At 41.1% G+C, this 15,077-nt stretch overlaps 1 protein-coding gene across 1 annotated transcript; it reads right to left on the bottom strand.

The window, feature by feature from the left end:
* Positions 1 to 2,998: 2,998 nt before the first annotated feature.
* Positions 2,999 to 11,634, bottom strand: FGF3 (fibroblast growth factor 3). The gene is made up of 3 exons (XM_018554523.1): positions 11,109 to 11,634; positions 8,386 to 8,489; positions 2,999 to 3,489 (listed from the first exon to the last, which is right to left on the bottom strand). Exons 1-3 carry the CDS (start codon positions 11,380 to 11,382, stop codon positions 3,130 to 3,132), a joined length of 738 nt encoding a protein of 245 aa, XP_018410025.1. The 5' UTR covers positions 11,383 to 11,634; the 3' UTR covers positions 2,999 to 3,129.
* Positions 11,635 to 15,077: the final 3,443 nt, after the last annotated feature.

Raw genomic sequence — 15,077 nt, 5'->3', positions numbered from 1 at the left:
GGGGTAGATACGAGGGTGAGGGAGATTTTGTATTCTGCTTTGTGATTCAGTCAAGGATCTCATATTTCAGCTGCTCAATGCTCTAGCAAGCTAAGGGAGCCCTTGCTATAAAGCTTTCATTTTATGAGAGCGACATAATCCTACATTTTTAGGTCAAATTAACTATCATGTGTAAACTTTATCCATGCAGTCTTGCTCATAAAAAAATAAAAAAATATCTAAAATGCTAGAAAATCCCACACAGCACATTTCTTTAAATGTAAAAATGCAATCTTGCTTTGCAGTGGTGTCATGCACTTACCTAAATGATGTTTGCCTCGGGTAAACCTATGTTCAGGAATAAATGCCACATCCAACCCAGAACTAAGCTGCTCCCCCAATGGTCAACAGGCCAATGTGACATCCTTTACCAATCACCAAGGCTCCCACATTGGAATTTTTAATAGTTTTTAAATAATCAATAATAATAATAACATTTAAAAGGCACATGTGCAGGTGGGATGAGCTTAGCCCAAAATTAGGCAGAGATTGACCACAGTCCCCTTAGGCACATTTAAATCTAGCTGAGAATTAACAAGCATTAAGAAGACTCTGTTATAATAAACCATAGACTGTGACCCTATGGACGCTTCATGTTCCATTCCAGGTAGTTTCGTAGCTTCCTAATCACATTGGCCCATCACTGTTATAGGCTGCCTAATTAATCAACTGGAATCAATTCCGGGCAAGCTTATTCACCATTAGTAAATACCAAAACATTGCCTGTTAGAATAGTTTTTCATTTCAAAGTACAAGGTGAAGACATTTTGACGCTGTTGTTGGTTTAAACACCTTCCACTGGCTTTCATAGCCATTCACAGCATTATGCTTAGTACTTATACTGTAATATCATATAGTCCCCGTATTAGCTGTATGTAGAACCTTGGTTCCTTTCCCCTTCCCCTTGAGAGTCCCGCAACAATTTTGCTTTCAAAAAGTATGTTTGAAATCATGAAAGAATTTTGTTTGCCATTATGTCATCAATACAACCGAAAGTTGAACTCCAGGCAGATGTTAAAAACACCAATTAGGGCAGTTATGAATTCACTAGTGTAATTACCTGAATTTGTCTTTATATTAATGTTCTGCAATTTCCTGCACAGCGGAGTTCGGAGTGGGAGAGGCATGGTATGCACTAGGAGTAAATCGGGCCCCACTGCAGTGCCAATAGGGAATACGATGACAGGAGAAGAGATCACAGTGATGTCTCCTCAATATATAGCTGCTGCTGTTCCTTCATCATCCAGTCAGCCAGCTTTGGGTATATTCATGACCAAGCTGTGCTTCCACTGCAGTTGAAGTTTAGAAACTGGTTGCACAGTGTGGTAAATGGTGTGTAATTCACAAGACTGAAAGAACATAATTGCAAATATGGTAAATATGTCAACTGTGTATGTATCTCTTTGCCTGAGTTCAGCTTTAAAGTGTATCTAAGCTCAGAAATAACAATTTAAAATCCTGCAGCTTACCAGTCCTGAGATGTAGTGGTTAAATTAGATTTCGCTATTTAAATGTTTTAACCTTTATATTCACCTAGTAATTCTGAAAATAAAACACGTCCTATCCCTGGGTGGCTACATTCACTAACTGCACTGTATATGGAAGGAGTCATGTAGAGGTGTCCCTAGAATGATTACGGGGAGTGGCGGGATCAGGCTGGGGGGTGATGGTTATGAACATTACCGGGGGCGGGGGTGATGAATGTTATGGTGGGGTGCTGGTGTGGTGGTGCACGTTAATGGTTGGAGGTTCCTGCCAGTACCTCTGGCTCCGGTGTCTTGCCGAGCTCACTGACATCACTGGTTGCAAGGGATGCCAGCCAGAGCATTCCACTCAGCTCCTGGAAACCAGTGACATCAGAGAGCTGAGTGTGACGCTGGCCAGAGCATCCCAGGTTGCCAAGCTCTTAGCAACCAGGGACCCCCTGGTCACTCTGGCCCACATTTGACCCAAAGAGATGCCACCTGACCCTATGGCTGTATCATGGGCATCACACCTGCCACCCCTATAACTTGCATCAATATAGTGATGGCTCTGGAGCCATTGTTATCACCTGTGGTGGATTTTGAACATGTCTTCCTCTCTTCATCTCCTTTACATGGCGGAGGTGTGATTACTAGTTTACAGAAGGAAGATTGTTTGTGTTTTCAGTTCAGCTCACAGGAAGTGATAACAAGCACAATGCATTTCTGCAAAGATGAATGGGTATTTTCTATACTTGTAGGAAATGTTCTAGGCCTGAAAAATGAAAATGAAGGCAGCACACCTAAGGACCGGTCAGTTGCAATATATTATATTTTTGCTCCCAGTTTTAAATATCCTTCAATTATACCATTCTTTCATTTCATTCTAATAAAAAAAAGAATTAGCCACACTTGATCAATATTAATAAATATATTTATATTAATCGCCTGTACAACCTTGCCCTCTCTGTTTCCCAGTACAGTCTAACATTAGGGAGCAGTCCGGTATTTGTGCTTCTAGTGTGACAGCCAGGGAACAGTAAACAATGAGACAAGTCACCAAATGGAATCTGAGGTAGACCGAACAACAGACCAGCATATGCTCTAATGAATTAGTTATTAGGTAGGAACAGAGATATATAATGAATTCATACAGTATCAGTACTTAGTACCATAGTGCAAAGCAGCCATTTTGTGTTGCTGAACCAACAGATAAAAATGTTGTGTATTGACTTGGGAATAGTAACTGCAATCGGGCCTCAGTTATTTCCCTAGCTTCTTGGAAATTAAGCATTCTGATTCATCCCAAAGAAAATGTGTGTCTGGACTGTTTGTAGACATCACACATGTTGCAAAACTTAAAGGTTGATGATTCATTTCATTGAACAGGGAGCATGGCCACATCCAGATGTTATTTGCTCTGTTAGGCACAAGATAGTGTAGTCTGAAAACAACAAACAATAAATTGACTTTAGAATGATCATTACATCTGCAACCTTGGCCAACACCAGAATAAATTATCGGGTAACAAGTCCATTGGAATAAGTAGCCAACTTTGAGGTCAGTCATCAAATAATCTAAGTTTGTTTCTTGTCCAAATTTGCAGGCACGGGGTCCACATAGGTTCCTAAATCTGGAAAACGTCCCTGCTCACATTATGTCCCCGTTTTTGTCTGCCGCTGTTTTTCTGCTGTTTTTGAATACTTTCTCTGTATTTTGTGTTCGTGTGAAAAAGCCGCACTGCGTCGTGGTCTTTGTTGTCCAGTACTCTTGGTAAGAAGAGGGAGGACTTTTGCGTCCTTCGAGTCTTAAAGCCTCTCCTAGGTCGTCCTTTGCCGTTGATGGATAAGTACCAGAGTCTTTCTGCACTGGCTTTCCGTTTTGTTCCAGCTCCATTCGGAACTGTCCTATGTAAACGGGATGCATAGGTATTATAACCAAGTTCATGAATCCTCTCCACAAACTCACATTCAGCATTGTAGGTTTCCTGGAGGAGAAAACAAAAACATTTCAACATCTTATTTTAGAACAACACTCAAAAAAAAAACATAGTACAGTAAAAAACTGAAACTTCAAAGGTTAACCTCTGTTGCCTTAATATTTCATGCAAGTGAAATGGCTAAACCATGGATGGATACGCCATTTGAACCCTCTGCAATACAAAAAAAGTAGGGATGCACTGATACCGGTATTGCCAATACTGAGTACTGATACCGATACTTCGGCTAACATGGGCCCGGCTTCCCAGGCAATCAGGAAGCCGGGCAATGAGTCATTACCCACCGCCCTGCTTCCTGATTGGCTGGAAAGCCGGCTCCATGCTGTTTGGCTGAATCGATGCTGATAGGCTGGGAAGCCAGCTTCTTGGCCAATCAGCATAGGGCCAGCCAAACAGCATGGAGCCGGCCAATCGGGAAGCTGATTGGCATGTCATTACCCACCACCCTGCTTCCTGATTGGCCGGGAAGCTGGCTCCATGTTCCCTAATGGCACTGCCGGTCAGAGGAAATCTCCATCTGACCAGCACGTTCCGGTATTGGGGAAGGTATCGGAGCATTTTGGCGAGTATGAGTACTCGCCCAAATATTCAATATCGATACCGATACTATTATCGGTGCATCCCTAAAAAAGAAGTGTTGGAGGCTTTTGCAAGAGAGGTTGTTCATTGTTGCAGCAAATATTTTGCACATGCATGAATATTTCTGTAAAATAAATAAATAAATCAAGGCAACTGGACGTTCGCTGGTCATCCGCCTAGCTTTCTCCAAGTCATTCTAAAGTGAAAAAGCTAGTCAGATGACCAGCGAAATGTCTTCAAGTAAAATACAGCAAGTCTAGTTGCCTTAATTTATGTAATTGTCTTTTTACAGATATACCATGAGCCGGAGGAATGAGAACCATCACAGACATTCATGAATATTCCTCCAAATTTCAACTTTGCCACTACTTCTGTCTGCTGCAATGGAGTAGTGCTGGGGCACTAACATGAATAAAATGCCATGCAACACTTTATCCATATTTGTGTGTTGAACTGAGCCCTTGTGTACAGGAAGTGGAGGCTGAGCCTAAGGCTCTTGTGTAAATGCCATCCCTTCAAATAAAAAAAAAAAGCATTTTACCTTATCCCTCTAATACACCTGTTTTATGTCCTTTTCATAGTCTTCAAAAGTAGTGAAGTCATAGAGCAGGTTCAAAACCTGCTCATCATATTGTGTTATGCGCACATCACCTTCCCTTGTATTGTTCAAACATTTGTATTGTAAAATTTGAATTGATGGAAGGGGCATTAATACACACAGACGGAGCAAAGCCATTATTTCTGGAGGTCTTGAATGCCACATTCCAGTAAGAGGTGGATCAAACCGAGACATTCTTAGAGGAAAATAAGGTGTTCTATTTATTGTTTTCTGACTGGAAAGCTGTGAGAGCAAATGCGAGTGGGATACATAAGTATCTATCATCCTCATTTGGTGACTGATGACATTTAATGTAATAGCCATACACAGGCCAAAGCCATCTTCTGAGGACAAAAATGCTATAGCAGATCTAATGTACATCCTAAAGGCATTAGAGCAGAGATAAGATACAGAAGGTTTCTTTTATCAGCTGTTCCTCTTACCTAATTTGATTAGGTAGATTGGGAAGCTAAACAAACGTGGCTGCCAGGGTGTAATTAGTCAATGGATTTCCATTCATTGCAGGATTCCTTTGTGGTTTACCATTTGCTCCCTCAGACAAGAGTCAAAACGGTGGCTATTTATTGTGCCTTCACCAACATTATTGTGGCTATAGATAGGCAGATGTTCCAACAAGAAAAAGGGGTGGTTGGGTCCAAACCAGAGATCATCCCTTGTGGTCCTCTGCCTCATGGAGATGCCTTGTTAAAACCTTACTTTACTTATGTCTTTTGACAGGAGAAGGAGCAACACCTGTTAAAAAGACATTTCCAGCAGGCTGGAACTTTTGGTTGTGTACTAATGACTGCTTTCAGATTCAAAGGCAGCATCCCCTAGGGAACCCTACCCAAAGTCCCCTATCCTTGCTTGCAGGGATTGGGCCATGTATGACCTCCCTTGCAAATGGAAATGTGGATTTGTTCACTACAGCATACAGTATCTCACAGAAGTGAGTACACCCCTCACATTTTTGTAAATATTTTATTATATCATTTCATGTGACGACACAGAAGAAATAACATTTTGCTACAATGTAAAGTAGTGAGTGTACAGCTTGTATATCAGTGTACATTTGCTGTCCCCTCAAAATAACTCAACACACAGCCATTAATGTCTGAACCGCTGGCAACAAAAGTGAGTACACCCCTAAGTGAAAGTGTCAATATTTTGTGTGGCCACCATTATTTTCCAGCACTGCCTTAACCTTCTTGGGCATGGAGTTTACCAGATTCTGGTTGCTATGAGTTACAACCGTATTGTTCCCTATGCATATTTCTTTTTTTTTTAAATCAGTTCAAGCTTTAAAACTGGACATAGAAGCCATATGCACCTCTTAAAATGAAAATTACACCGGGTGCCTAATTTATTTGAACCCTTTTCTATTGGTGTCAACTTTTGAACTGAACAGCTCCATCCCTAATCTGTCCATGAGAGACATATTATGAGCTTCAATTATAGCGCATTGTATCAATTCTTAATTTTTAGATCTTTCTTCACTTGTGATAGACTCAAAGTAAACTTAATTCAACTATGGCTATTCAAACTTAGCCACATTCAGTAGATTCAGATATATTGAGGTCTGAAATTGTAAGCAGATCTTGACTTTTCCTGAAAGTTGAGCTAGGTCCTGTCCTTCCCACTTCCTGAGCTTCTTTACTAAGCTGGCAATGCACAAAGCTGATGAACCGCCCAAACTTGGAACCACGTCTGGCCCTGTCGGCACCCCTCTGCTAGACAAAACCCATTTTTTCAATTGACTTTTGGTCAAAGGAGCCTGGTCAAATATTTTCAGCTGGACAGTGCCTTTATCCAATCAGATGCAGGCACTGTTCGGGTATAGCTAGCAGTAAGAGATTTGTCTATCCACACTGAACAAAAAAATGTATTAGTTTATGGCTAGCCTTAGTCAGCGTGCGGTTGTCCATTGCATCCAAGGGCCAATACGAAAGCTGAAGAGGAGGGAAGAAGAGGGAATAGTCTAGGGCAGGGTTAGGAAAATGCCGGACCTCCAGCTGTAGTGAAACCGCAATTCCATCATGCACCTACCTCGGAGTCAACCCTGAGACTGTCAGAGTCTTACAATGCTTCATGGGATTTATAGTTAGAGTTTGCTTACCCCTGGTTTAGAAAGACTTTAACAGGAAAAAGTAAAATTCTGCATATCGTTGCAAATGCCTATAACACTGAATATCGGCTTTTCAGTTTTTACTAAAGGAAGCCTCTGCTTATTTTTTCATCATACGCTCAGTTTGAATTGAACAGGCTTGTAGCAAGCTTTAGGCCTCATGCATACTGTTCTCCTTCTCCCAGCAGAGCAAAGAGGGAAAGCCCTGTGTAAGCTCTAAGCTGATCTGGTCAGAGTTTACATAGTGCTAAGGATTATTTCCCCGCCCCCAAAATGCAGCGCTGGTGTCAAGGCCCCATCACTGCATCATGGGAGAAAGATGTTAGAGTCACATACTTCCCCATATGCAGAAATGCTGGGTATATAAATGAATGGAGTCTGCACTCTGGGAAGATATAGACTCACCATTTAATCCGGCCATTTATTTTTTACATACAGCAATCTGTCTTGATATTAGCTGCCAGTAAACCCTTGTACAACATCACACAATAGCAAATGTCATCCCTAGAATGAATCAGGTTTCTATTTCTATTATTATACTTTGCAGGGTGCTGTCAGTCTAGTACATTGAACATGCAGACAGAAGGGCCCTAGACCTTTCTTGCCCTAGAACAGGGGTAGGCAAACTCCGGCCCTCCAGCTGTGGTGCAACTATAAATCCCATGAAGCATTTCAAGCAATGAGCACAGGAAGCAAATCATTAATGTGATTCTGCTCTTCCATTGCCATGTCACAGATGGCAGCGGGTCCTGGACTAGGCTGTAGTACTTAAGAGGCTGAATGGAATAGCAGTCATTTGGCGGGTAAAACAATTTACTTATAAATATTTCAACTGTGTGCCCGGAGTCCAGCTTTGTGTTGGTCAATGTTAGCAGTTTGTTACCAGTGCAAACTGCAGTACATGGAGCAGTCAGCCAGAACTTAGATTCCTGCTGCCTTCGCCAAGTAACCAACAGTGGAAAATCAACCCTTTGGCCAACTTTTTTTGTAACAGGATGAATAAACATGGGAGCCCTGGATGCCGCAGGTAATTATTCAAAATGGATGCTCTCATAGTCAAGTCAGTGTTTGTTACCTGAAAGCAAATAATCACAGACTCAATTAAAACAGGTTACTGTGTCTAAATAGTGAATTGCTGCATGTTCCAGCACTCTTTCCTATTTCATCTGAATTGTTGTGAAACAACTGTGCTACCTTCATAGACGTCTAGGGTCACCATGCTCATAGAATATGGTATTATGGTGCGGTCTGATGTCTTTGTTTAATTGTTGAAAGGGCTGGGCAAATACAACAAATGTTAACATTTTCATGCTCCATATGGGTATTTTGAAGGTCGCAATGGCTGCAAAATAAACTGCACACAACACTGCCAAAGGAAGCTCTGTCATGTGTAATGTATCCGTATGTTTGTGGATTTCCACGGATTACCGTGAGAATTCCAAGCCAATGTGAACCCTCCTTGTACAAAGTAAAACAAATGCGTGCTGATGCAGGCAAAGCTACTGTTGCAAAAAGTAAAGATTCGGTTCCCGGGATTTAGCTTTAAGGAGTAAAAGGTGTTTGTGCATTTCAGAGTACTCACTGAGGCATAAAGTCTCCCTCTTTTGTTCATAGCCAGGTATCTCCCAGAGAACAGTCCTTTGATGGCGACAATTCCCACATCCACGGCAGTTATTTCTAAAATACCTTGAAATAAGCAAAATATATTATTTAATCCTTTCTGCCCAAGCATGACCCCCCCCTTACCCCCACCCTCTTCCCAGTTCCCATGCATGTCATTGTCTTTATTTGGCTGGAAACATGTCGCACTCTAGGTCTATACCTACACGTTCACGCTTTGTTGAAAAGATTATTTGTCACATTGCTTATATTTTTTTGACGCTGTAGCCCCGTGTTTTTTGAAACAAACATTACCATTCATTCAATGCTTTCACATATGTGTAAACGCCCTTTGACATCTGTTCTGGATGGACCTTCGTTCTGCCATCCGTGTAACCATGAGAGGTATCTTTAAAAAGCTTTCCTTAAGATGAGCTTCCCTTTAGGAAATGGTGGTTTTCCTTACTCCTCCCGGAGCCTTTGAGGTTTTTTTTTTCCTTTCCTAATCTCTGTTTGCCATCAAAAGCGAGGGTATAGACGTTTTAAAAGTATTTGGGGGGGGATTAGAGAGACAAATGCAATATTTTGCAGGGTATTAGCAGCACGCTTAGACCGGACTGGCAGAGGAGTCAGGTTTTAATCTTGAAGATCCCACATGTTAGGATAATGCATTACAACAAATAGGTGGCACGGGTTGTTTGTTTTATTGAGTGTAAGAAGCTTTAGCCTGTTCTGAACGTATTCAGTGCCAGAGGGTCTTGGACATTGTTACAGGACCTCCTAGTGAAGGGGGGGACACCTTGTTATTTGTTACAGGAGCCATCGTGTTGATTCAGCTATTTAAAAAGCATGTCCAAATGTGGAGAATCGATTGGTGTGGGATATCAACCCTGCCTGAGCTGAGCTTGATCTAGTTTCATTGCAGCTGATCTGTAGCATCGATATATTTCCTTACATCCCTTTGTTGTTTCTTGTAATATTATAAGAACACCAATAGCAAGGGATATTTTACTCAATATGCTGAGAATAAAATAAAAAATAATCAAGTGAAACGCCTTGACCTCTAAAGTCCATGCTCAATGATGAGCTTCATACATGTGTTCTCAACAGTAACGCCTGAAATTATTTAATATGTATGCTTGCAATCAGGTAGATCACAGCTCAGCCTCCTGTGTGTGTTATTCTCACTAAAAATTTGAGACGAGAATAGATGACATCAGAGAAAAATGAGCAGAGTGCTTGACATGTTCATGAAGCGGTAGAATGTTTTCATTCTTGGGAGCACTTTTGATAAGCTATGATGGGACTCCATAATTATGATGGGACTCATTCATAATTAGGGATCACAATTTTATTGCCTCCCTTCTAGAGAGCAATTCTGCTTCCTACACCTCCTACGCCAGTTGCATATGAAAGTCAAAGTGTTGTCAGATGGACAAATCTGTCATTTAAAAAAATCCCTTAGTGCCATTCACACTTAAGCATGAGCTTTTCAATGCAATTTTGAGAATTTTTGGTACCATTTCCCACATGCTTTTGATGCATTTTTAGGTTTGAGCGTTTTTTTAGCCAATGAAAGGCTAGTTAATAGGAGGAGGAGACAGTTGATAGGCATAAAATTGCGCAAAAACGCTCATTACGTGTTTTCCATTAAAGTCTGTAAGGCCAAAAATGCACGAATATGGCTAAAATAAAGCTCATGCATTTTTTTAAGTGACATCTATGGGGGCAAAAACACACAATTCTGCTTAATAAAAAGCTCATGCACTTTTTCAAGCGACAAGGGATACAATGCTTAGGTGTGAACAAGCACCATTAAAAATAATGGGATTCTTCATGTTGAGCATAGTTGTTCTTTGAGAAACATGCAACAAAACGCTCAGGTGTGAATAGGGGGCTTAACCTGAAACAGGATTGCTAGCTTGTGCACCTAAATAATACCCTCTGCGTGTTAGGTTGGTCATACAGTACCTGTATATGCACATATACCTTTATACAAGTAAAGTGACATGAACGTCTCTGAAGTTGCTGAACATTTTAATAAGAAGCATTATGAAAAAATCAAGGCAAAAGCAACCCTACAGATGTATAGCATGCTGAACTAAGCTATTGTTTGTGCTGACTGGCGGAAAAAAAAAAAAGCTGCTTAAATAAATGACATGATCGGGGAACCAGCTAAAGGCTGAAGGTACATCCTTACCCTCCAGGTTAATTCATAGAAAGGCACAGCAAGAGGGAGATAATGCTTTACCACCTCAAAGTCTTACCCTATTCACTCCAACATCTTAAGGAAGAAATGAGAGACAACATGAAAAGGGGATGCTAGATATCTTTGTATTAATAATGGAAAGAAAAAAAACAATGTTTTCTTTCTTTGAAAGGATCATCTAAGACTGAGGACCATCTGTAGAAGTCTGTTCGGGTATAAATAATTTAGGGGCACAAAGAAAATAAAAAGTATGCATTCACCACTAAAACTCAATGCATACAAATATTCCTCAAGCTGATACAACGTAATAGAAAAGTTAATACATGAAAATGGCAGCATATCTGACCTGTCATGGGGCCACACATACCTATATTAATCAGTAAAATCTTGAATTTACATAAAGCCAAAACTAGAGGTGGATTAAAACACATTCAATGCAAGAAAATTATTTACATTTAATTATTATTATATGCAAATTAAAACTTGGACACACTTACTAAAGATGCTGTTTTTCTCCAGCGTTCCATTTATTTTCCCATTTGGATGGATCTGAAGGTGATACTTAGTAGCGCAATAAAGTTTTCGGTGTCGAGGCGCACCGCCGAGATGTTCGTAGACCCCACCGCGGCCACCAGCATCTCTCCTTAGCCTGGGGTCGCACAGTTTCCCTCTGGCACAAGGCACTCTGGTGGTACTGGACAAAGCCTTCGCCCAGGATACCTGTCGACCGAGATCACAGATGCTCAGCAGCAAAATCCAAATTATAACCATTGTGGCATGGCCGAAATACTGTTGGCTGGAAGGCTGGAAGCAAATGTCACAAGGGGTCCCATTAAAGAAGTCTTGTTAGCAGCTCTCTAAGTGGCAAGTCACACTGCTCTTGATGCATGGAACGCCCGGTGGCGGTTATCTGACCTTCTATCTGTCTCGCCTTGATCCTCTAAATAAATAGGTGTCAACGGTGGTCACAGGTTCACGGATTAATTGCAGCACTCAGAGTGTAAGCATCTCCCAATGTGCAAGAATGAGATCCCTTCTGAATTTTATGAGTTTTCGAGAAATAGTGGTGCTCAACAGCAACTGAAATAAAAAGCCCCCCTCCCCTTGCAACAATAGACAGATCCCCGACCAATTGATACAAAGGAGGCAGGCAAGGTATCATTCTTGTGTGAACTAAGTGCAGGCTGGATAAAATTACACAGCACTGCTTACAGTGGCTCAGTGCAAAGAAAAAAAAAAAAAAAGAAAAAGAAAGAAAAGCCACATCACAAAGAATCAGCAGCCCATCAGAGGATAGGGTCTGTGCCCAGCTCTGCCTTTTCAAAGATCCAAAAAGAACAATTATGCGTATGAAAATTATACATTAGGGAATTTAAGAGAATGGTCCCCGGGGTCTGTTCCTTCTCCTATCAATCCCCAAATCACAATATGTGACAACTAAGGATGACGGATGCTGGAAAGAAACAACTTGGGGAAGTCACTCTTAAAAATGCACATTTGAAAGGCGCATATAAAAAGGAGGCAGACGTGGGTTGTTGGAGAAGCTGTCTTTTTCCTTTCTAACACACATTGAAAGGCGATTTATTTAAATTCTAAAGAAACTTTTCCTTTAGGTCAATTTGTTAGTATCACTGGGACATAATGAACTTTCACTGGGTAGGGACAAAGACAATGTGTATTCATTACCTTAAAAAGGAACTGGAAGAGTGATGTATATTCCCTGCTGGCAAAATTTTTATAGTGTAACACTGTTACTTTGTAGGATTGATGAATCTCATTTCATGTAAAGCTATCGTTAGTTTGTAGGGCTTCTTACCCAGGGAAATTCTGAAATATTATAAATGATCCAGAATGCAAATATTCCTAAGACAGCAATAATAGCAGTAAGTCATAAACCTTAGGTATCCATAGACAGTTGTTGCCTAATGTGGAAGCGATTGCCACGTCTATGGCTACCTTTAGAAAAGCATGTTTAAGAAGCGCTAGGATGTCAATGCTTAAGCAAATGGTTCAAAGGCAAGGACATCTTTAAACAAGCTCACAGGCTCTGATATGGCAGCCCTCAAACACACAGGTCTCCATCACTGGCTACCTCAAAGTATAGACATACACATAGACGCCAAGTCAGAAGGTGAAAGAGTCTAAAGTGCCTTTAAACTGACAATGAACTGAGCAGTTAAATCTTAGAAATGCATTCAAGTACCTTAACTATTAACAAAAACGTATCTTATTTGTGTATCACTCGGCTGTAGATCCTCAAATCATCTCTGAATTGGTGCTGACACTCCTTCCTTCTGGAGGGGGGCTACTTGTTCCCCACGGTCTCCCTGTGTGTGTTGTAAAGTAGCCACCGCTCCAAGCTCACTCATGTGATGGACTGCATTCTCTATTATTAGTAAACTAAATGTGAGATTGTAGTCCATCGAGGGAGTGAGCTTGGAGCATTTTGTAAAGTTGTCACCGCTCCAAGTGTGCTCCCGTGATGGACTACAATCTTATATTTAGTTTACTAATAATAGAGAATGCAGTCCATCACATGAGTGTGCTTGGAGCGGTGACTACTTTACAACACACAGGGACCATGGAGAACAAAAGTAGCCCCCCTCCAGAAGGAAGGACAGTGTCAGCACCAATTCAGAGATGATTTGAGGATCTACAGCCGAGCGATACACAAATAAGATACATTTTTGTTAATAGTGAAGTTACTTGAATGTATTTCTAAGATTTAACTCCTGAGTTTATTGTCACTTTAATTGTTCGCAATACGTTCACATAAAAACAGCCGACACGTTCCAGGGGTAATAAAGCTGCCTCTTCATCGGGGCTTGAATGGATTAAAAGGAAATTATAAGTAAATGGACCTATATTTAATCTATAACTACCCAACAGGAGTTCTAATCATTTCCCACTCTATCCAAAAGGGTTATTAAACCCTCACGTTTTTTTGTATATCTATTGCTAGCAAGCAGTAGATATATGCACAAACTTTAAAAAAAAGAAAAAACCTTTTGAAACAGGTTTAAACTTACCTGTGTCTTCACTGCACACTCTCGTCCGAACATTTGAAGAGTGTCGGGCGGCCGCAAAGGATCTTGGGGCGGGCACATGCGGAGTTCAGATGTTCGGCCGGGAGACGAGGAGAGACACAGGGTAAGTCAGAGGAGAGGAGGACAGAGGAGTCAGCGATGGATCGGAGACCCACACCAGCCCCGTGCACCATAGCGGCCGCCTGGGTCGCTATGGCGATTGTTACGCTGGAGGGACATGTGAAAACGACAGTAAAGAAGAAGATGATCGAATTAAAAGGCATCATTTCAGGCAAGTTCTTACACTAACATTGGGGGGCAGGGGGAAAAAAATCCTTTAATGTCACTTTAAAGGGGAAAAAATATCCAGCATGACATACACTTTAAGCAGATGACTAGATCGCTTTAAGACTAGCCAATGGATAGTTTGACATTTGCAGGTTATGCAACAGAGTCCAGTATTGTATATGAAGATTAGGTAATAAAAGGGTTAACTAGGGAACAATAAAAAGCATGTCTGATCATCAAAAGTGCATATTTTGCATCTCTATGCACCCAGACTTCAATCATTCGTTTTGTGTGTAGAGCAGGATCAATACTTATATGCCAATGAGTGTCACATTGACACTGGGTTAGTTTGAAGATTGTGACATGTCCTTGAAGTCTGACAATATGGTGACATTTTTTTTTTAGTGCATATGCAGTGAAAGGATCTTTACCTTTTCAAGGAGTCAGTGATCCTTCACCAATATAAGAGATTTTGCAAATATACATTTTTATATGATAAAAAGCATATTTAGTGGCTGTGCATTCTTTCGTTGTGTTCATTTCTACAATGTCTGATTATTGCAATAGCCTGCTCAGACTGGGCACATCCCTTGTGAGAACTGACCCAAGTATGGTTGAATTACATAGTATGTGACCTTTGTGTGATACTTAAGTCCCTGTTCACACCACCGGCGTTTGTAGCTCGTATTTGTCAGCACGGAAAAGCTCCGCACAAGCCTGTAGGCATGCGCCTTTTTTGGGGCAGATCAGCGCAATGTGACCCTTTTTCCTATTCATTATCACACTGATCTGCCCAAAAAAGAAGCTTGTGTACTTTTTTTCTAGTGAGCTGCTTTTTTCTCAGCGCGGCCCTATGCTGAGATGTGAACGGGGACTATAGAAATCAATAGGATTTCTTGTGTGGAGCTTTTCCGTGCTGACAAATATGAGCTACAAACGCCTGTGGTGTGAGCGGGGAGTCAAGTGCAACAGAAGCCTTTAGTTTTGGACAGAGTGGGGAGGGATTAGAGTACCTGTCAAGGATATATCACTGCATATGCCCCCATTAGGGAGATTCACCCTAATTGTCCTGGTGACCATTATCACTGAAAGTAAAAGAAAATCCCAAATTTTGGGTTTGTCACCAGAACAGGAATAGATGGGAAATCTCCA

Source organism: Nanorana parkeri, unplaced genomic scaffold (assembly GCF_000935625.1).
Source record: "Nanorana parkeri isolate BGI_ZX_2015 unplaced genomic scaffold, ASM93562v1 scaffold163, whole genome shotgun sequence".
Classification (NCBI taxonomy): domain Eukaryota; kingdom Metazoa; phylum Chordata; class Amphibia; order Anura; family Dicroglossidae; genus Nanorana; species Nanorana parkeri.
The sequence above is the reverse complement of the archived record's forward strand: the minus strand, read 5'-3'. Positions and strand labels throughout refer to the sequence as shown.